This window comes from Pteropus vampyrus, unplaced genomic scaffold (genome assembly GCF_000151845.1).
Source record: "Pteropus vampyrus isolate Shadow unplaced genomic scaffold, Pvam_2.0 Scaffold53, whole genome shotgun sequence".
Classification (NCBI taxonomy): domain Eukaryota; kingdom Metazoa; phylum Chordata; class Mammalia; order Chiroptera; family Pteropodidae; genus Pteropus; species Pteropus vampyrus.
Window position 1 is genome coordinate 4,044,410 of NW_011888834.1, and position 21,991 is coordinate 4,066,400.

At 36.4% G+C, this 21,991-nt stretch overlaps 1 protein-coding gene across 3 annotated transcripts in view; it reads left to right on the plus strand.

The window, feature by feature from the left end:
- SH3RF1 (SH3 domain containing ring finger 1) overlaps positions 1-21,991 on the plus strand; it is a 145,864-nt gene that overhangs the window by 78,508 nt on the left and 45,365 nt on the right. For all 3 annotated transcript variants that reach the window (XM_011360283.1, XM_023530731.1, XM_023530730.1), the window contains 2 exons: positions 13,180-13,455; positions 14,275-14,370. In XM_011360283.1, the coding sequence (XP_011358585.1) occupies positions 13,180-13,455; positions 14,275-14,370 (372 nt within the window). The remainder of the gene's footprint in view (positions 1-13,179; positions 13,456-14,274; positions 14,371-21,991) is intronic.

Sequence of the window (21,991 nt, forward strand, 5' to 3'; positions counted from 1 at the left end):
ATGCATCTGGCAGATCTCTCTAGGCTGGAATAAAGTAAGTGGCAGCAGAAAAGCAGTCATCTCACAAGCTGACACTGTGCCATGTGTTAGGCTGTCAGGACACAAAGATGAATGAAATCCAGTCCCTGCCTTTACGTTGCTCACAGCCTGGTGAACATGAAAAACTAACTGCTTTGCCCAAGGAAACACTTAGTTAAGTATTTTTTAAAAAACATAAAGATGTGGGATATTTTATGAATAGATGTTTTAAAATTGTAATTTAATCTGTTGCCATGGCCATCTCAGATTATCAACTTTCTCATTATCTCAAATTTTTTATTATTATGAATACAGTTAGATAATCTGTGATCTTCTGATGTAATATATATTAAATGCTTAATAAAAGTTGTCTCAGATGCACACATGTGGATCCTTTCTTAATTTTATATTCTTTGCTATATAATCACCTAGAAACAAAAAATATATCACTTTTATATAATGGTTATTTTTATTAAACTGTTATTTTTATATAATGGTTATTTATATAATGATAAAAATACCAGTAATTTATATCCCATTGTTTAATTGTATTTGGACTTGTCCGAACTGGCTTAGTTTAATCTTTTAAGTTTCTCTTCTTTTTTTTGGCAACCAGTATACTTAAACTGGAATACTTTTTTTTTTGAAGGGAAGCTTCAGTAAAACTGCTTGTTTTAAAATAACTATCTATTGTTAAAATTATTGCAAATAGATATTGTTTTCTTTACAGTAGCATTTTTTGCTCAGTCATGTAGTGGAGAAATTAGAGAGTAGAGGCACTTAGTGTTCTCTGGTAACTCTCATTGTAGTACCACAGAATATTTATAAGTATTTAAGCATCATTTTACAGTAGGCTTAATCAAAGGTGAAATAACTTAGCTGAAACAACTATAAGATTGTCTCTACATTCAGTTAATACTTTTAATAATTTTTGAAAGCCAAAATTCCAAGTCATATGCATATAGATAGATTTTTTAGTTTGTTTGTTTTGTTTCTTTTTTTATGAAAAGAATTTTGTTTTAAAGACCTTGATTCTACCCTTTGTTTTTCACAGGATTGGTTTTATGTCCTTGTAATAGATTTATTTCAAAATAGCAGTATATTATCCTACAGAAATTATTCAATCTTCGCTATGTAAATTTCACATTTAATTGACTAGCAGAACACTCTTTTGAAGAGTAGTAACAGAAATACACACATATTATGTATTACTTTTTAAATATAAGCAGAAATAATGAGAAAAAAGCTTGATGTGCCTGACTGTGGCTGAGCTTGCCTCTACTTTTCCTATCAAGATTATAGCAGGTTGTGATAGACTTTGGAGTATTGAGGCTGGCTTCCTCTGATTTGATTCCTGCAGGATAATTCATATTCTCATTTTTTTCCTCCAAATACCCTCTCCCTGATCACTCTCCCATACCCTTATTCTTACTATTCCGCACCTAAAACTTTCAAAAAGGAAAAAATTATCAAGACTAAAATCACTCTTTCAAATGATCTGATTGCCAAAGAAATCATAGTATTACTAGAGATCATAAGCAAAAATCCTTTCTTTTGCTTTTGGGTGGAACTTTATGAAACTGTCCTTTCAGCCTCCAATGAAAGAGATATCATAATCTATTGTAATATTTAACAACCCTCACCATCAGGAAACTCCTTTATCCAATTTAAATAATGCATGGATCAATTTCGGCCCATATTTTTGTCTTTAGTCAATATGAAGCTGACTTACTTTCCCAGTGAAAGACCGTTTCATTGTATTCGAAGACTTACTTTAATACTACCCACTAATATACCACAGTTTCTTCAGCTTGTCTGGCATATTTTCTAGATACTTTTATCTGTATCGCTTCCCACCAAGAATACTGCAGTTTCTGTTTCTTTTGTTTATAGGATTCAGAATGTATCCTGGACATCTAGTGAAAGACTTACTAAGTGTAAGTCAGATTATAGCAGAAACCCTACATTAGGTACACCCTTTTCTGGATATCAGTGATAGATTTCCTTTTGGAAAAGGAGACATCTTTCTAGGTACTAAATCTTTCTCTTTCTAGACTTCAAATTTCTTGTTTTTCCAGTTTTGTCATTCTCTTGATTGCCAGTGTAGCTTGTTTTGCATCTTTTTCTTCACGTGCATACATTGTCATATAGCTAGTATATATGGTCATTTCTAACTATTTTTCCTAACTGCTGCTACTGGTTTATTTTTTAAACATTTAAATACATCGAGGTAAAATTTACATATGTGAATTACAGTTCTTAAGTGAGCAATCTTATAAGTTCGGACATGTTTCTATACCTGGATAACCAACATCCCGATCAAGATGTAGACTACAGTAGTCCTCCTTATCTATAGGGGATATATGTTTCAAGACCCCCCATGGATGCCTGAAACTGGATAGTATGGAACCCTGTATTACTATGTTTTTTCCTATACATACATACTTGTGATAGTTTGATTTGTAAATTAGGCACAGTAAGAGATTAGCAACAATAGTAATAGAACAATTATAACAATATACTGTAATAAAAGTTATTTGAATGTGGTCTCTCAAAATATCTTGTTGTACTGTACTCACCCTTCTTGTGTTGGTGTGAGATGATACAGCGCCTCTGTGATGAGATGAAATGAGGTGAATGATGTAGGTAGGCATTGTGACAGAGCATTAGGCTACTACTGTAAGGGTAACTTCAACACAAGCTTTGCGATACCATCACAGTAGATCCGACAACCGAGACGGCTGCTGGGTAACAGGCAAGGAACATCCACAGTGTACATACACTGGACCAAACGGTGATTCATGTTCTGGGAGGGGGTGAGACTCCTGAGATTTCATCACGCTACTGAAAACAGCATGCAATTTAAAGCTTATGAATTTTTTTATTTCTGGAATTTTCCATTTAATATTTCCGGGCCATGGGTAATGGAAGCTTCAGAAAGTGAAACCACGGTTGAGGGAGGCCTACTGTATAATCTCAGAAATTTCCCTCATGCCCCCTTCCATTCATTCCACACCCTCTACAGACAACTACTGTTCCGATCTCTATTATAGTAGGTTGGTTTTACTATTCTTGAATTTATGTAAATGTAATCATACAGTATTCTTATTTTTTTCACTCATGTGTATCAGTAATTCTCTCTTTTTTTAATAACTAAGGATTTAGTGTTTATCTGTTCTATTGATGGACATTTGGGTTTTCAGTTTTTGATATTATGAATAGTGTTACGATGAGCATTACTGTACATATTGTGTGGACATATGTCTTTATTTCTTAGATTATTAACTAGGATTGGAGTTGTTGAGTCATAAAGTAGGTATATGTGTAACTTTATAAGAAACTAACAGTTTTCCAAAGTGGTTGTACCATTTTAGACTCCCGCTAGCAAAGTATGAGTTCTGTTTGCTCTATATCTTTTGACATTTTATGCTCTCAGTCTTTTTAATTTTAATCATCGTAATGGATGTAAAGTAACATTTCGTTGTGGTTTTATTTTGCATTTCACCGATGACTAATGATGTTGAGTACCTTTTCACGGCTATGTATTTATCTTCTTTTTTGAAATGTGTCTTCAAATGTTTTACCTGTTTTTGAGTTCGGTTTATTGTTGATTTGTAATTCTTTATATTTCTGGATGCAGGTCCTTTGTCAGTTATAGTTAATGCCAATATTTCCCCCTATGTGTGGCTTGAATTTTTATTTTCTTAATTGTATTTTTTGATGGACAGAAGTTTTCGATTTTTTTTTTTTTTAATTCTTTCTCCGACTTCTACCCCTGACCTATGGATATTGCCATCTCCCCTTAAGAACTGGATCTCTGAAGGCGGAACATCTCCTCCTGCACGCTTACAGTGCATACCGGGGGCGTAGCACACCCGGGGCCTGGCACACTCGGGGTATGGGCCATGGCTCCGCTGGGGCTTGAACCCAGGACCTTCTGCGTGTAAAGCAGACGTGCTAACCACTACTCTATAGAACCACCCCAGATATTTTTCAATTTTGATAAAGCCCAATTTATATATGTTTATGATTAGTTAGGCTTTTTGTGTGTGTGTGGTCTTGCCTTATCACTAAGGTATTCTGTGTTTTCACCTAGAAAACTTATAATTTTAGCTTTTACTTTTGATTCTGGGATTTACTTCAAATTAATTTTTCTATATGATGTGTTAGTTAAGAGTCAAGACTCATTCTCTCCCCATTCCCCACTTGCCCCCACAGGCTTCTAATTGTTCCAGAACCAGCTGTTGAAAAGGCTTTATTTTTCCCAGTTGAATTGCCTGAGCACTTTTATCTAATTGTCCATATAGGTATGGGTCTGTTCTGATGTTTTGATTCTGAAATTATGAACTATCTTTTATATTTAATGTCATGTTGAAATTATATGAGTGTATTCTCTTCAGGATATTAATAAAAACACTGGATAAAAAAAAATAAGACCAGACAATTGAATTAGATTGAGGCCTTACCTAACCTTTCTATTTAATATTAAAACCTGCTCCCACACACCCCTCTCTCTCTGTATTTCTGGCTCTCCCTACCTTCCTGGGTTCCAGTGAAGATTAGACCAGGGCCATGCAGAGTTCCTTAGATGGTCATTCCTCTAGGTGGAGGCTTATACAGGGGCAGAGGAAGGATGGGTGCCTTGCCAGGAATCAAGCTGTTTTGCAAATAGACAGAAACTTGACCTTTTACCAGGAAATATCCTTCATTCTGCCTTAAGTCCTCAAGATGGAAGCTCAAGTTACTGCAAGGAATTTTCCCAGTAAATTTTTCCTGCTCTTTGCAAAATACTATCGTAATTATTAAACACATGATAAAGCAGAAAACTAATATTCAGGGCAATGAGTGACATGAATTTTCTGCATTTTATTTTGGTGACTGCATTCTCAATAGCTATCTTCCCTTAGAGAAATGTAATAAGATTTGTTTTTCTTCAATGATTTGTCTGTCCATTGAATACTCTCTTTTTAAGGCCATCCAAGAATAAAAGCTATATGTCATCATCATGACTATTTTCTCATAACTCCCAAATGAGTCTGTAAGGAAATTATTTGTTTGCTGTGGTTTGCTGTTTAATTTGTTTGACATTTTTCAAATGCCAACAATTTGCTTACTACAAAGAACTCAACTGTCCATTGCCAGAATGTATTGTGTTTCTAAAGCACATTAAAGTGGACACAATTAGCAGTACTAGCTCTCATTTCTCAGGTTTTTCTGTACCACATTTTTGTGCCACAGGTTTCCCAGCAACCTTAGGGAATGGGGAATGACATTCCTCCTTCAGTATTCCTGCCCCTCTCATCAGTAAGGATCGAGTACCCAACTAGTACTGTGTACTGTAGGAGACATGAAGAGGACCAGAGATACATAAATACGTTAGTGCATATATTGTGCAATATATATTCAAAGCTGATGAGCCTGACTATTCATAGAATTGTCTTTTAAGTTGCTTTTTCATTGAATATGCTATTTTTTCAATTAGCCATCCATATCTTTGCACTCAGCCTAGTAAAGATAACATTCTTTTTTTTTTTTTCATTCATCTAGCAAGAATTTATGTACATACACTGAGGTAGATGCTTAGGACTTAAAGATGGATAACATATAGTCCCAAATTTTCCGGAAGTTACAGCCCGATAGAGGGAAACAGGCTGTAAACTGAGTGAGAGGAGGGCCATAACAGTACGCACGAGCTGCTCTGGGTGTATGGCGGAGCAACACCTTCTGCAGACTTGGGTGGGGGAAGGTTGAGAGAATCTTCCCCAAGGAGGCAATGCTATGGGGGTCCCAAAGAACAAGTGGCCATTATATCTGAAAAAGAGTCTCTCCTATTGACCTACACCACAATCATCTTATTTATATCTGATTCCACATAACAGAATCAGTCATCCTGGAAAGACATAAAAATGTAAATGAATGAAATGCAGTATAATTATCAACTACAGCTATATAATGATACTTAAACAAGTGCCAGGGATACTTGAGTTAGGAAGATGGACTGTTCTTAATAAATTTTGGTGCAGGAGTGTCTTAGTCCATTTGGGCTGCCGTAATAAAATATCACAGCTGGGTGGCTTATAAACAACAGAAGTTACTTCTCACAGTTCTGGAGGGTAGAAGTCCAATTCTGGGGAAGACCCTCTTCCTGGTTCATAGCTGGCACCTTCTCAGTGTCCTCACAGGGCAAAAGGGTCTAGGGAGCTCTGTGGGGCCTTGTGTATAACAGCACTAATTCCATTCACGAAGGCTCAACCCTTATGCCTTAAGCACTTCCCAAAAGCCCCACCTTCTAACACCATCACCTTTAGGGGTTAGGATTCCAACATATGAATTTGTGGGGGATACAAACATTCAGGCAATAGGGAAGGGTGTGCACGAGGTTGGAGACAATGACAGCAGCCTAGTTTGCTTGCTAAGAGTGGAAAAGATGAAGTGGAATGGTCAATCCAAATGGAAGGCCATAAAACTCAAAGTTTAGAACATTAATTTGAAGAGGTCATTGGGAATCGGCTCCAGATTGTGAAGACATAGGTGATGTGCATAGGAATAATTCTTGATACTATGGTTATATTCTTCTGGTCCTCTAGTTCTTAGATTGTTTTATCCTCTAAACATGAGTATTTTCTAAACAAAGCCCCTTAGTCCACTTCTCTCCCTACAACACTGGCTTCCAAACTGTGCTTCTGGGTCCCCCTCAGGCTCTACTGGACAAGTAGGAGAGGGGAACCAAGGGGATGGGCCTGACTCTACCCCACATTTATCTGTTTTCTGTATTGTGGTTCTTAGAAAAGAATTTAACAAGGAGTCTATAAGATCATTGTTTTCTTAAATTGAAAAACTGCTCTTCATTTTCTCTTTGGAGGTTTGAACATAGTCTTTTGACCTCAACTAAGTTCATTATATATTTACATTTAGTTAAGTATTTGATTAAGTATTGATTAAGTAAATGGTTATGTGTTGTCATTTGATTGAGTGAGAGTACAGTCTAGAAAATTTGATAAGAAAGTTAATACTTCAAAAAAAAAAGAAAAGAAAGTTGCTTCTTTATCTCCTCTCCTTCACTCCTAGGTGTTTTTTTTTTCCTCCTCCTACTCCTTCCCTAAATCAGCAGTCCCCAACCTTTTTGGCACCAGGGACGTGTGCTTTTGTGAGAATCTAATGCCTGATGATCTGAGGTTTCACTGAGACGGTGATGAGCAGCTGCAAGTAGAGATGAAACTTCTTTTGTTCTCCCGCCACTTACCTCCTGCTGTGCAGCCTGGTTCTCAACAGGCCAAGGACTGGGACCCCCCCCCCCGCAGCCCGGGGTTTGGGGACCCCTGCCCTAAGCCATTCATATTCATACCACTAAAACAACAAGACTTAACACTATAACTGACTGATTGCTATTTGTTCACAAGGTGGGATAGAAGCTCCATAATAGCTGGTGGATTGGATTGCAGGAGCTAAGTGTGAGTAGTGGGTGGAGAGTGAGTGAATGGATTTGAGCAGGAACTGAGCATCCAGAGGGGAGTGGATAGTTTGTGGAATGTGAGCAGGAGCCAAGTGCACTCGGGCCCTAGGGCAGTGCAAAGCCTGGCCTTGGGCAGCCTGCTACCTTGAGGCAGGGTGGAACTGGAACCAGACGGCATAGAGGAGGAAGGTTGGCAGGCTGGAAAGAGACTACTTAAGGAGAGCTCTGAAGAAAATGAATATTGAAGAAAAGGGACAGTGGGATAGTAGACTGAGGACAAAAAGAATAAATGTGAATGAAGAAAACATGTTTTGTTTATTCACAACTGTATCCTCAAAGTGCTAGCAGATATGCCTAAAGTTTATCTGTTTAGATAATTTTATGTGGCAAATTTGGGGTGGGTGTGAGGTGGAAGGTTAAAAAAGTAATCATGAGATAAAAAATATTCCAGCACGGCACTCTCTACAAATAAATATTAAAGGAAAGAACAAATGAAAAGGTAAACTATTACAGGATGTTGTGATTCTCAGTCCCTTCTGATAGTGCTTTGATAAAATAACTTGTAATATTCACCTTAGATGTTTGTTATATTGAAGTTGAAATATTTCAAGTGATGATCAAATAATATTTGATAATCCGACCTAGACTACTTGAGAACAATACTTAAGACTTATTAACTATTAAAGAATCAGTATTTTTATGAAATACTGTTATTATACCCTATAGGTATTTCACTTTGTAGGAAAAGCCAGCATGTATTTTGTTATACAACGGACATTTAAAAAGTCCTTTCATCCATTTTGATATGTATTACTTTGTACAGTACTTCTTATTACTGTGATGTTTTTGTGCCTCAATTCCTTCCGGATAGTTTTTTGAAAGTCAAGTTGGAATCAGCCAGAGTTTGTGCCAATTTAGATATAACTACATTACTAAATTATACACATTTTATTGCTGTTCTCATGACAAGAGTATCTTCTAGATAGTCTTTTTAGTAGGTCATTGAATCTTTTTTACTTTATGGAGCAATAAGAAATGCATGAAGGAATTTGAATTTCAGGAGGCTGTCTTGCATGTATATCTGAGCATTGGCATTTAGAGTCTATAAAATAAATTGGCAGTGAATGTTTTATTTACCTGTTAGAATCTCAGCTAGATCATCAAGTAATACTTTGCCAGATATACTGGAATATACTTGATGGCACAGAAATGGAGTGTAAAGCATTTAATCAAAAATATTTGTGTGTAGGTCTCAAGGATTTTAATGTCATGAAATATCTATATGTATAACGTAGACACAAAAATTATTTGAAAAGTAAAACTGGCTCAGTGTCATATGTATTCTTTTTTATATGAGCAAAATAGTCACCGTTTATTGAAATATATTTTAGATTAAGAATCGTTATAATACTTCACCTGTCTAAATTGCCAAGCTTTTTGATAAAGCAGCAGCATGAATGACAGCTGCAAACCCAAGGTTAGACTACAGAATTGGTTTCTCTCTGGCTTTCTCTCCTTTTAAGCCTCCCTTTCATGTGTAGCCAAGTGAAATGTAAGCTCTGCAGATCCTCGAGGGTCTTGGCCTGTTGGGAGGATACGAAGACAGGCAGCAGTTTGGAAAGCCTGCAAAAGGCATGGAGGGCAGAAGGCCCAGGTGATGACATGACACTCAGACCTTTTTAAGGAGATGAATGAGAAGGCAGTGCCTCCATGAGCTCTGGATGTATTTTACCCATAAGAGTCGTCCTAGGCTCTCAAACCAGTATTTTGGCTTTAGCCCTCAGATGTTGCAAAAGAAAAGTACATTCTTTTATTGTTCTTCCAAGTCGTTAACCATTTATCCTTAATCATCTGCAGCCTGTGTGGGAATAAGTCTTTTAAAGTTCACTGAACTTTGCTTGATTTGAAATCAGAGTAGAATTTATTTCATTTAATATGGGAAGCCTTCTTTTCAGAAACTTGACACAAACTGGCTTCTTAGAACTGAATCAAAAATGAATATCATAGAAAAACACAGCCAGATGTCTGCTCATGGGTTAGATTGCTATAAGTTTTATTATTCTTTCATTATGGTTATTGATTATTGAAATAACCTTAGCAGTCAAGATTTAGCAAGTCAGTGTGAATCAATAAATTTTAGGTTACAATTACAGGGATGCAACTTGGCTAACTATATGTCTATATATCACTGTTATCATAAGTTTTATCCTTGCCACTCATTGTGTTAAGAATGATGATTTTAGGAACACTTAATAGATTTGCGTTAGTGGAAAAGTCATTAAGTCCATTAGGCCTCTGGTGTGTAGAAGTGGTCTGTGAAGAAATAAATTCCTTCAGTTTCCACATCGGCATATCGCAAAAGAACCATACTGTGGATTGTTTGGAATTTTACAAATCTCCTCAAGATGAAGTTCAGAATGGTTTCTAAGAGTACTAAATCAGTATCTTGGTGCATGGATTTGGCTGGCATGAATTTGGACAGAGTGGGCCAAATGGAGCTAATTGAGGTGGAGAAAAAACTCAAGAGAACAGGCCATAATGGTGAATAGAGTTATTTGTCACCAAGTTTGTAATAGGATTTTCAATTAATTCATGCAGGCATCCAATGCCTTATATTAGCTCTGTCAAGATGAACTACAGCCACATCTAAAATGCCATCCCCTATTAAACGGTGCATGTCAGTGAATTTGTAATTCCTTCTGTTCAACCAGAAGATGAATGGATTCCACTCAGAAAACAAATGTGTGCTTCAGAAGTGCACATTTCGAAATCCCGAGCGCTTCCTAGGAGGAACATTCTTTGCATTGTTATACAGTGAATATGTATTAAAATGTAATTGCAATGTGAATTTGTCCAAAAAGGAAAGCATCCAGCTGCATAGAGACAAATCCATTTTCAGGTGCTGTGTTTCACTGGTGAACAGACTTTTCATTCCGGGCGATGATGGCGATGATGATAGTTCATGCATGTAGCACTTACTGCCTACTGGGCTTCTGTAATGATTTCCATACATTAATTCACTAAACCCTCACAACAACCTAGATGAAGAAATTGAGGCACAGAGAGATTAACCTGCTCAGAATCACACAGCTAGTTAAGTGGCTGAGCTGGGATTGAAACCCAGGCATTTTGGTGTCTGTGTTCCTAACTGTTACCATATATACTGCCTGATCACGGTCCCATCAGCTCTGTTCCAAGAGCTGGTTTACTACAGTACTTGTTAGTTCTCTGTCTCTGGCTTGGTCACTCTTGCTCTCTCATAGTCATATTTATTGATGTGTTTATCCACTGTTACTTTCTCTGACCATCTTGAGAAATACTGTTAAACAGTGATGTCCAGACTTCAAGAAATACATAATAAAGAAGAGAATGTAGTGAGACATCTCTGTGAGGGTAGACAGAGATTAGAATCCTTCCACAAGGTTGGATCTTAATGGAATATGACCAAAGTTCACAGGATTGTGAAGCTCCAGAGTTCCTGATGGGCTTTTCCCTTCAGGGGAAACCAAAGGGCACAGCAGGATTGTTTACCAGATTAGGTCGGGACTAGATAACAGGAGTCATGCCATTAGATGCAGGATCTTCGACAGGGTCCAAAAGGGCACATCAGGATCCCAAGACTTCTAGAAGGTGCAACTCCCGTCTTCCCTGCATATTGGCCCCTAGAGCAGCTCTAATTAACCAAATACAACATCAAATGGACCAAGCCAAGAAGAACGACTGCCAATAGCATTTTGAGAGCCAAGAATTGGCTATTCTTCTTAAGCCAAACAAAAATATTTAACAAAAAAGTTTGGCTTATGAATAGGTCAGACTCTAAATCTCTGACTAGAAACCAAACTAACTTTTTAAAACTATGTTATGAAGTTTTACTGCAATCAAGAATATAAAAACTGCGACCCACTCTTTTGAGGGAGAAGGGCTAAGGAGACGGCAGTAATATAAGCAATGCTCCCTATCGCTCTGCTTCATTAGAAAGATTAAACTTAAAAAAATTTTTTCAACTAGTTTAGGCCTGTGCTTTGCACAAAGCTGTCTGCCTGCCTGCCCACTTCCTGTCTATTTTCCACACTACTGCCAGACTCATTGGCCTGGTACATAGTTCTTACCATGGCCGTCTGTGCTTCAAACCTGTGAGTAGCTAGCTGATCATTGCCTGAAGGGCACAGCTATCGAAACACTTTAACATGTGATTCAAGACTCTCTATGAACTAGCCTCTGCCTACCGCTCCTATACTTTAAATTCCGTAATCCCTGTCCAGGAACATTGCAGTCTTCATAAAACCCTAGTTCCTCTGCACAGCATGCTCCATGTCTTTGCTGGTGCTATCGCCCTGCCTGCAATGCCTTTACTTTTCTCTTTCATTTTTCCACTTCAGCTTTGCCTGACAAACTCCTCTGTATCCTTTAAAACTTGGCTCGTGTATTACTTCCCCTAGGAAGTATCTCATTTTTCCACTTACTAAATTCCAGAGATCTGTTCTTTCTGCTCCTTTATCATATCTCTATCACTGCATTTACTATACTATATTATAAATACTTTTAATATCTTATTTTTAAAGGATAAGAACTGAGTCTTGTTCCTCTTTAAATCCTCATCACTATCACATTGCCTGGTAAAAAGGGAAAGTTCAATAATTGTTTTCTGGAAGAATGAATATATGAATAAGTACATGAAAAGCAGGAGCCCAATAATCTCATTCAGGAGTTACTATAGATATGTTTGATTTGCCATTCATTCTTTGAATCAGTGATAGACAACAATGTCCCAGGGAGACCAGAGATCTTTTTAAAGTGACAACTAATGATCAAAAATGGGTACCTTAAATGCCATAAGGAAATATTCTGTTTAATCCATTTGATGATAGATTGCCTTGGGGCTACACACACATTTTTAAACTTGTCATTTAAAATCATAATGCAATACAGTAACATTCAAAACCTCATCTATTAGCATATCAGCCTAAAAGTACTCTAACCAGGAAAGGGCAAAGTTGAATGATCTTATACAGATTTTAAAAGACTATATATCTATACAATTACAGATTTTAAACTCTGAGAGGGCAGCAACTGTGACTGTCTTACTGTTTTCCAGACCCTGGCACATAGTAGACCTCCAATAAGTACTTGAGTTCATGAAAGAATAAGGTCTACTGCTCACATTAGAAGCCGTTGGGAGAGTTTTGCCTAAAAGCTGAACTCTGATTCTTATCAATCAAGCTTAAGAGCAGTTACTAAATTAATAAATTGTTCTTCTGTTTAAGTTTTTCTTCTCAATGCTTATCATTTATCCTGCTGAATAAAGTAGTTAATATCAGACATTAAGGGTTTTTTTTTTTTTTTTTATGAGCTTTTAAATTTTATACCAGGAAGCAAGACTCAGCAGTAGCATTTCCATGCAGTAAAAACCCCAAACAAAACCTGCTAAATTAGACTTAGGAACAGAAGGCTAAGTCACAGAGGGTACATGGATAATCTGCTGTTCTTATTTCACTGTGATATTTGTTTGTGTTTGCTATTTCTTGTTGACATATATAGTTTTTTTATGTTGGATTTTCTTCCTAGTATTAATTTGGCCTTGACTTAAAAACAATGATAGTTATATTTTCAGACATTTCTCAACTGTTCTTTCATTAAAATTCACCTCTTTCTATATTTTCAGACATTTCTGAACTGCTCTTTCATTAAAATTCACCTCTTTCTTTAAGGGTATACCTCAGTTACCATGTGCCAAAGCATTATACAACTACGAAGGAAAAGAGCCTGGAGACCTTAAATTCAGCAAAGGTGACATCATCATTTTGCGGCGACAAGTGGATGAAAATTGGTACCACGGAGAAGTCAATGGGATCCATGGCTTTTTCCCCACCAACTTTGTGCAGATTATCAAACCGTTACCTCAGCCCCCACCTCAGTGCAAAGCACTTTATGACTTTGAGGTGAAAGACAAGGAAGCAGACAAAGATTGCCTTCCATTTGCAAAGGTAAAGTTAGAGTGACATTGTTTTCCGCTTGCCAGCTATTTTTTTTGTACCTCAATATGTAGGAATATGGCTTGAATTTCATTTTGCAAAAAGATACAATAGTTTTATGTGAACTATATCACTGTGCTTTTAAAAATACCTGAAAGCAGCCTAGGCACAAAAAAGTAATTTTGTGCTTGTATTGTTCTATATGAAAGATAATTTTGGTTGATGCTTTATGTGGTATCATTTTCATATTTAGAGCTCTAATTTAATTCTAAGCTACTTTACAAGGTATGTGTATCATTCAGGGATTTTAATTCACTAAATTATGAATAACAAAGTGAATCATCATTACTTCCTTATTTTATATGTAAATTTCTTTGCTGCAAAGCACACAGGAATGTAGCTACTGAATTGATAAAATGCTTTGGAATTTTAAGTAGAATATTGTGTTTTTCTGTAAAGAAAAACAGTAGGATATGCATTCAAATGGACATTTGATGTATTATCAGAGAGAAAGTGAGAAGAGCCTGAGAATCAATCTAAAACAGAAGTTCAAGAGGCTGGGTAGCATTTGAGGTTACAATTTGTAGATCTAAATGAAATGAGCAGCCAACCCTTGTGTAGAAGGGGCTCTTAGTTTAACAAGTATCTGAAAGGACATCAGGTTGACTGAAAGTTACCATTCAGTTTATCAAAATGTTGGATTCATCTACTAAAGATATGTTAGGGCATTTTTATTCATGTACTCTTAAAACTTCAGTCCGTTTATTAAAAAGGAAAATTAAGTGACAAGCTTAATGGGATTAGGTAGACTAATGTTTGTTGTTTCTTCAGGATGATGTTCTGACTGTGATCCGCAGAGTGGATGAGAACTGGGCTGAAGGTATGCTGGCAGACAAAATAGGAATATTTCCAATTTCATATGTTGAGGTAAGTTATCTGTAGAAGCTTCAATAATATTAGCTTAGCAAATAAGTCTTAATTATGCCATTTGAGTATTAAGAAGTTGTAACAATCATTTTGCATATGTACATACATCAAATCATTATGTTGTATACCTTAAACAAATACAATGTTTTATGTCAATTATATTTCAGTAAAACTAAGAGAAAAGAACAAAGACAAAAACCTAATTTATTTTTTAAAAAAGTCCTCATAACACGAAGCACTGGGAATGCCCTGTTCCAGATCATTGGATGGATTAGGAAGAATTCCTCCATCCTACCATACAATAACTAAAGACTATGAGACTATGAAATGTTTGAAACTCTTCACTTTGTCCCCCTGCTAAAAGCATTCCTGTATCTTATTAAATGTTACAGTATGCTTCCTATCAGCACTTACACTCTTTCCATGTGTTCTATTCCATTTGCCAACTTTGGGTTCAGAAGGTTGATAAAGTTCCTGAGTAAGATGGAAGATGAGTGTATCTGTTTGTTTACTTGTTTCTTTCATTCATTATCTGCTACATCATCAAAATGAGAATAGCGATTTACAGAATAAGCCTCCAACAAACTACAAATAAATGAATGAATCTCCCTCCATCCTATCCCAGCAGCAACTTAACCTCTTCTCCCCTTCTTAATTAGCTTTTTTCAGAAAGATTATGTCCCACCTGATTCAGTGAAGTCTTTTAAGAGAATGTGTCTAAAGTAACATAGTTGTATTTTAAAGAATAACACAAATTAAAAATGAAGTAGGAAGTTACAATTTACAATAGGCCTTCATTGCATCGTATATCATAAACTTTCATGTTCTTTAGTCATAAGAATTTCTTGCTGAAAACAAAATTGAAGGCATTTTCAAGGAATGAAACACAGCCTAAACAACCATACAAGGTTAGCTAAGGTCACAGAAGAGTTTCGGAAAAGTGAGTTCTTAGTAGATATCTGTGTGATGGATATATAGGGGTTAACCAAGAGAAATGGAAAAGAATCATTTTTATGGCAGAAAGAACATTCATGCAGGAAGACCATCAAGTGCAAACGCCAAAAAGTAAGAGACAGCACAGATTGTTTGGGTAACTGAAAATAATTGTTTAAGATATCAAAGCTTGTAAAGATGTTAAGCATGTAAAAAAGGAAAACCACCATCACTTATTTTCCCATCTTTTTATCTGAGGCATTTGTTCTGGCATGATTCTGAACATGAATATGACAAATTGTGTCATTGTAGCCAGCAGTCAATTTACCCCACAGATAGTGAAATTGCCAAATTTTCCTAAAAAATCAGTTTGACTACTATATATCCATGGAAAAGTAATTCAGACCACATATAAGCCTTGAACTTTATCCATACCCTTTAGATGTTACCACTTATTGAAATATTTTTTCCTCCTTTGAAAGTAAACCAAAAAAAAATATTAACTCTCGGTCCTTCCTGCATATTATTTATATATTCTAAATGTGAGTCATGAAAAATTATAACCATTTCCAAATATTTGAATAGTTCCACTGAAGAGCATGGGTAAGCACAAGCTTAGTAAAGAAAGCCTGTCTTTACTTGTTAGGTATTATCAATATTACATGCCAGTACTTGGTGTGTGATGCGTGAAAAGGATCTGTTATACTTTAGTTATTGGGCAGGTGTAGAATTGTACAGATAAGCATAAAAGATCCACCCACAGCAAGTCCAGAGTGACTTATAATCACTGAAGTCATTAGGTTGTTTACTCTGATTTAAATTGGAAAGATGAACTTATGCCTAGGTGAGAGTGTTTTTATTCTTCTGCCTCTTTTCTGACAAATGAGTATTTTCTTCATTTGAACCAGAATTTTGCCAATTGAGATGAGGTAAACAAATCATCTATCTCTAGAAGACTATCTATGAATCTATGACTATTTCTTTGATGTCAGCCCATCAGACTGAAGTTTCTGCTGGGGAGTATAGCATCTGGGGATTAGTGACACCTGGTTTAGCCTTTAGGGGAATAAAGAGGAGGCAGATTTTAATAGAAACCTATCAAAATTTAACTATTTAAATAAAGTATAGACTGTCTTATAAAGCTGTCCCAAATGGAAGAAAGCTAGCTATAGGAATAAAAAACTAGGGCCTTTTCCTGGAATAATGGTCTTTTTTCTTACTGTGTAAACTGCTTTAGGCCCAGACCATCCTCAATGTAAAAACAGGTCATGTTACAAAAATTTATCTGTAAATCATTTTGTTATATCTTGTAAACATACATTTAAGTCTCCATTAGTGTGAGCTGCTTTCGCTTTTTTTCCCCAGTGCTGCCAAAGACTGCCCCCTCCCCAGGTGTTTTGATGAGATCAAATGTGATAATACATCTCAAAGGGTCTGACACTGCTGTGTCTTATGCACAGTGCTTTGGAGCTCAGATTAGACGGTGACTCAGAGTGTGCCAGTGCAGTCATGATCAAATAAAAGAATCTCACCACCTCTTATAATGAGGAAAATGAGTTCAGAATTGAATTCCAAGTCTCTAGAGAAACATCATCTTTGCCATAGGCCTGTCAGCCAAAGCTGAAACTCCCCCTCAACTCCTACTTCTTGGCTTTGCTAATGGAAAGGCCCAGGAAACTTGCATGTGGCAGAAACTTTAAACAGGATGGGCCTGGGGGTAGGATTGCGGACCTGGAGTAGAATCTCTGGGGTCAGAGGTTCAGCTGTGGATTTAAGGGATGGAGTAATTCGGTAGGAGCTGAAATTTAGAAGGTGGGTAAAGAGAGAATTGAGTGGGAGGACTGAGGTAGTGAGAAATGCTACTGGAAAAGTTGGTCCTCCCTTCTTGTCTTCAATTATTCTTTCTCTTCTCCCTCAACTTCCCATAACTATGGACTGCAATCTCTACCTGTGTTAGAATAGGGTGATAAAATGGTGGTAATGGTATAGTGATTTGCAAACAAATAACCTTCCCTTAAACTACAAAATTCTTCAAGAGAAAATGAGTTGGGTAGTGAGTAGGGGAAAGAATAGTTATATAAATGGCCTCAAATTCTGTCCTTTGGAGTCTTTGTTTAAGCTCTTAACAGGGTTCTCTTGCTTTGATCACATTCAGTCCTCCCCTCTGGGGATTCTCTCATCAGACCCCTCTCCTGTCAAGTCATAGATGTTGTGGATTCTCTCCTATTTGAAAAGGATCTCCCTAGACTTGAGCAAGTAGGAAATAGTGAAAGGTAAGAGTTTCTTGGGGAAACCCGGGGAATTTTGTCAGGGACCGAATGCAGTTTAAAAAAGAGATTAGTAGATTGTTTCTTTCTTTGTTTAAAAATACCAGTCTTCTACAAAATAGAGTGAAAGATTTTAACCTCATTAAGTCAGAGCTGACTCATTCCAGTTTAGCGCTCATTTGGACAAGGATGACATGATTCTTAGCAAGCAAAAAGTTTGAATGAAGTAAGTGCTAAATATCAGATTTTGGATGTTTTCCAAACGTTGGGTGTTGTAGGCTTTGATGAACTATAAATTTTTATTAAGTTTATCATTTTTCTTTGATTCCTAGTCCTTCATTTAAAATATCACTTGTCTGGTTTAAAAAAAAAAATCATTTAGTAATTTGTTCCTCTGCTGTAGATACAACATAAAAATAAGCATTTCTTATGCACAGATGGCATGAAGTAGGTCTGGCCTAATAGTCAACTACTCTTTTTAGTTCCTGCCAGAAAGAAGGGCTGTATTTCTGGTTCTTTAGATCTCTGCTCAAATGTCAGTTCTGAAAAACTTTCCCTCACCACCTTATCTAAATTAATTACTCCTCTTCCACTTGCTGTACCTCACACAGAAGGTGATGTGATCATGGGGAAAAACTTGGCCTCTGAACCCAGGTGGCTAGGAGTCAAGTCTTGGCTCTTCCTCTAATTGAGTGACTTTGGGCCTTGTATCTTCATTTGTAAAATAATAAAACCCCTTCATAAAGTAAGTTAATTCCAATGATACTTATTCATAGTGCATGGCACATGGTCAGAGCTGTATAAGTGAATGATTATCTCCAGGGTTTCTATTACTCCTTTATAGCACTTTTTACTCTCTGTAACTATTTTAAGTTATTTGTTACTGTGGTTACTCTCTCCCAATAGTCTGTGTCTCCATTAGAATGTGAACTCCCATGTGCCAGCAACTTATCTTTCGGTTTACCTTGGTCTCCCGAGGTCCTTGTACAGGCACCTGCCCACAGTAGGCTCTCAATAAATATTTGTCGAATGAATGAATGGGCAACCTAGAAACCTTTTGAACCTAAATCAAAATGAACTAGTTTTTAAATGTTGCCAACTTTTATATTTTTTTCAGCAAATATTCCCATCATTCACCACCTAGATATATATTTTATCATCGGTTTCTCTTCATGTCATATCAGGGAGTTACATTCCTCAAAGCCAGATGGTCTCTTGTGTTACCTTAGTGAGATTTTTTTTTCCCCCCAATGAAGCTGGGTATTTGTTTAGAATTTCTCCAAACTAAAATAATGGTGTATTATTTTGGATACTGTGGAGATTAGATCATGGAGCCTCTCTTTTTTATCTGTTAATATGGAGGAGACTCCTTGATAGTTTCTGAATTTTCCCCTGAGGTTATTCCTTTGGCTTACTTTGAACACAGATAGGGTGGCCTTATTGTCAAGGAGCCTCCTTTAAAAAAAAAAAATTAAAAACTTTATTGAATTATAAGTGACATACAATAAACTGAACATATTTAAAGTGCACAGTTTCATAAGGTGTTGTTTGTTGTTTTCAACCTTTAGGATCAACCCATGAGCAAACCTTGGGAGACCTTTCTAGGACTAGAGAATCAAATCAGTACTATCAGCCTTAAGAAGGGAAAATCGTATGTGTGGTATCCTAGAGCATGAGTGGCCTTAAGGGTGGGAGTGCTCACTTCCTCTTCTAAGGAGGTAGGAAGCTGGGAGACATCATCCGTGTTCCAAGGAATAAGAAGTAGAGGTTTACATACGTAGTTTGAAGTTGCCAAGGTGGCCTGTGGAAGAGCTAATGTTAACTTTATTTCTTAACTTAAAGCCTTTGCTCTAGAGAATAATGAGAACGGAAGGCCAAAATAAGTCTTTGATTTAATAATCAGAGATGATTGAATGATATAAAAATATATTTTATCATTTGTATTTTTGAATGCATTCTTTTCCTTTAAAATTAAGAAGTGTTCAATTGATTGAAATGATCTTTTATTAAAAATGTGAGAAAATTTGGGGGACGTTCAAAAGACAGAATTACTATATTGCTTAGCATCCAAATTTCCCGTTTAGTTCTGAAGTGAATTTTTATAAAAAGCAATTTAGAGAAAATGTTGAAAAGTCAAAAAAGCGGAATTACTATGTTGGTTACCACACTTTCTCCTTCAATTCTGAAGTAAATTAATTTCTGTAAATGAAAGTTAGAGATACTGTCAAGAAATAAGTAAGGGAGAATTAGCATCATACATTCATCTTTGATTCTGATTGACTGAACACTTTGGAGCAGCATATTTTTTAACACTGTGGGCCCTGTCCTATGTTGCTGGTTTTCATATTTTCTAATGTTATCATTTTGATACAATTAATCGTTGCCTTTCATTCTTCCACAATGATAGAAAGAGAAATGAGCACTGGCTTCTGAATTTCTAAGGGCAAAGGCGGGTCTCCTGTGGACTCCAGGAACAACTACTTAATATATACAGCTAGAGGCAACTAGAGTCGATTAAATCTAAAAAGGAGTCCTTTAAATTAGTTAAGGAACTTTATTTAGGGCAGTTTATGCTCCATCTATTATTCATCAGCCTCTTACTAATTTAGGGTTTTTTTTTTTTTCTTTCCAGTAGGAAAACTTCAGGGAGCTGAGATTTCTAAAGACTGGTTAATGTTTATTGAGTTCTCACTGCATGAGTTGTCCATTTCCAGTACTCTGGGTAGTTTTACAGGACATAAAAACGCAGGTACCCTGTATAGGCTTAATCCGAGGCCGAGGATAATGATCAAATGGCGTCTAATGTCCACAATGACTCCCCAAGGAATCCTCAAATTCTGTAGCCTGGCTATTTTCCCCTGCATGTACCCAGAGCCCCAGCTAAGTTGGTGAACTGATCATTCCTGGAAAACATACCTTGGAATTGCTGCCTTTATAGCTCATCTGGGATATTTCTTTGTCCCTTGATCTGTGGAAAGCTCTCACCCTTTCTTCCAGGTTCAAATGAATATTCTTATTTCTCATGAAGCTTTTCTTTCCTAAATCTCGTAGGCAGAAACAAAACAAAACAGAACAGAACAACCCTCTCCTTGCTTGAGACTTCTACAGTGTTCATTATGTGCCATTCTTACAGAGTTGGCACATGCTAAGATTATAGTTCTGTGTGTAGATTATTTAATGTTTCTTGTGTTCTTTGGGAGGCACACCTTATATAATGAATATTTTTAATGATTTCATTTCTATAACATAATCACATTCCAGAAATGTTGGGAAGGAAAGAAATAACTCTTAGTCCCATCACGTATAATTTTGTTAAATATCCTTCCATTCTTTTTCCTTATATTTTAATGATACTGCACACATGACTTGGCCTTTCTCTCCATGATTACAGTACTACTAACCATCAGTTTTTATGACCATGTAATAAACATTCTAGTAGCTAAACTGTAATTGAGTTAATTATTTTTTCCATTGTTTAGACAAGTTAAGTATCTTGTTTAGGAATATACTCTCGGTAATTGAGAAGTGAGTCATGGTGTCTATCCATCGCTGTCCTCGATGCCTCCACTAGCCTCTGACAGAGCACATGCCACACTAGTGAGTGTTCTAGTGTTGATACACAATCACGGCTCTTATCAAGCTTCCCCTGAGTGTATAGCACATTTTGATTTTTCATCAAGAATTATGACAACCTTTAAGTTTTAACACTTAAAAGGTTAATTTTCAGAAATGATTCATTACTCAACAATTTCAAATATCTGAGGTGGCCTTTTTTAAGAGAAAAAAATCATAAATTGATTAAAATGACAGTATTTTAAGGTCTTTTAATTTTTATTTAAAAATTTTATTATGTTTCTATGTAAAGCCTCGATTTTACTAGTAACTAAGGCTTTAAGAAGCAAAGCTGGGTCACTGTAACTAACCAAGTGTTAAGTCTGTATCCTATGAATAAGACTGAATGAATGTCCTGAACTATTCTACACACTTTATGTGCATATGTGGCATATCAATGGCATGAACAGATGAAGCAAGCATCTTGTTCATAAAACCAATGGAGAACAAGTGTCTCTATAATGAAGTAGAATGTGTTTCAGGAACATTTTTCTTAAATGTTGTAAAATGGTATTGCCTTTTATAGTAGAAATTAGTAGCAATATACCTATTAGGTTTCACGTATGTATAGAGCAAAAATTATATACTGAGAAGAAGGAAGATTTTAAACAAAACTATGTAGTCATTATGGTTAGTATTCTCAGCATTGTCTTTCTGTGCCACCAGATTCTTTCTTAGTGATTGCCCTCTTCCATCTCTCTCCTCTCCTCTCCTCTCCCCTCCCCTCCCCTCCCCCTCTCTCATTTTAGGTACCAGGGCAGGGGAAATATTCATTCACTGATTTATTAACTAATTACACATCACTATGG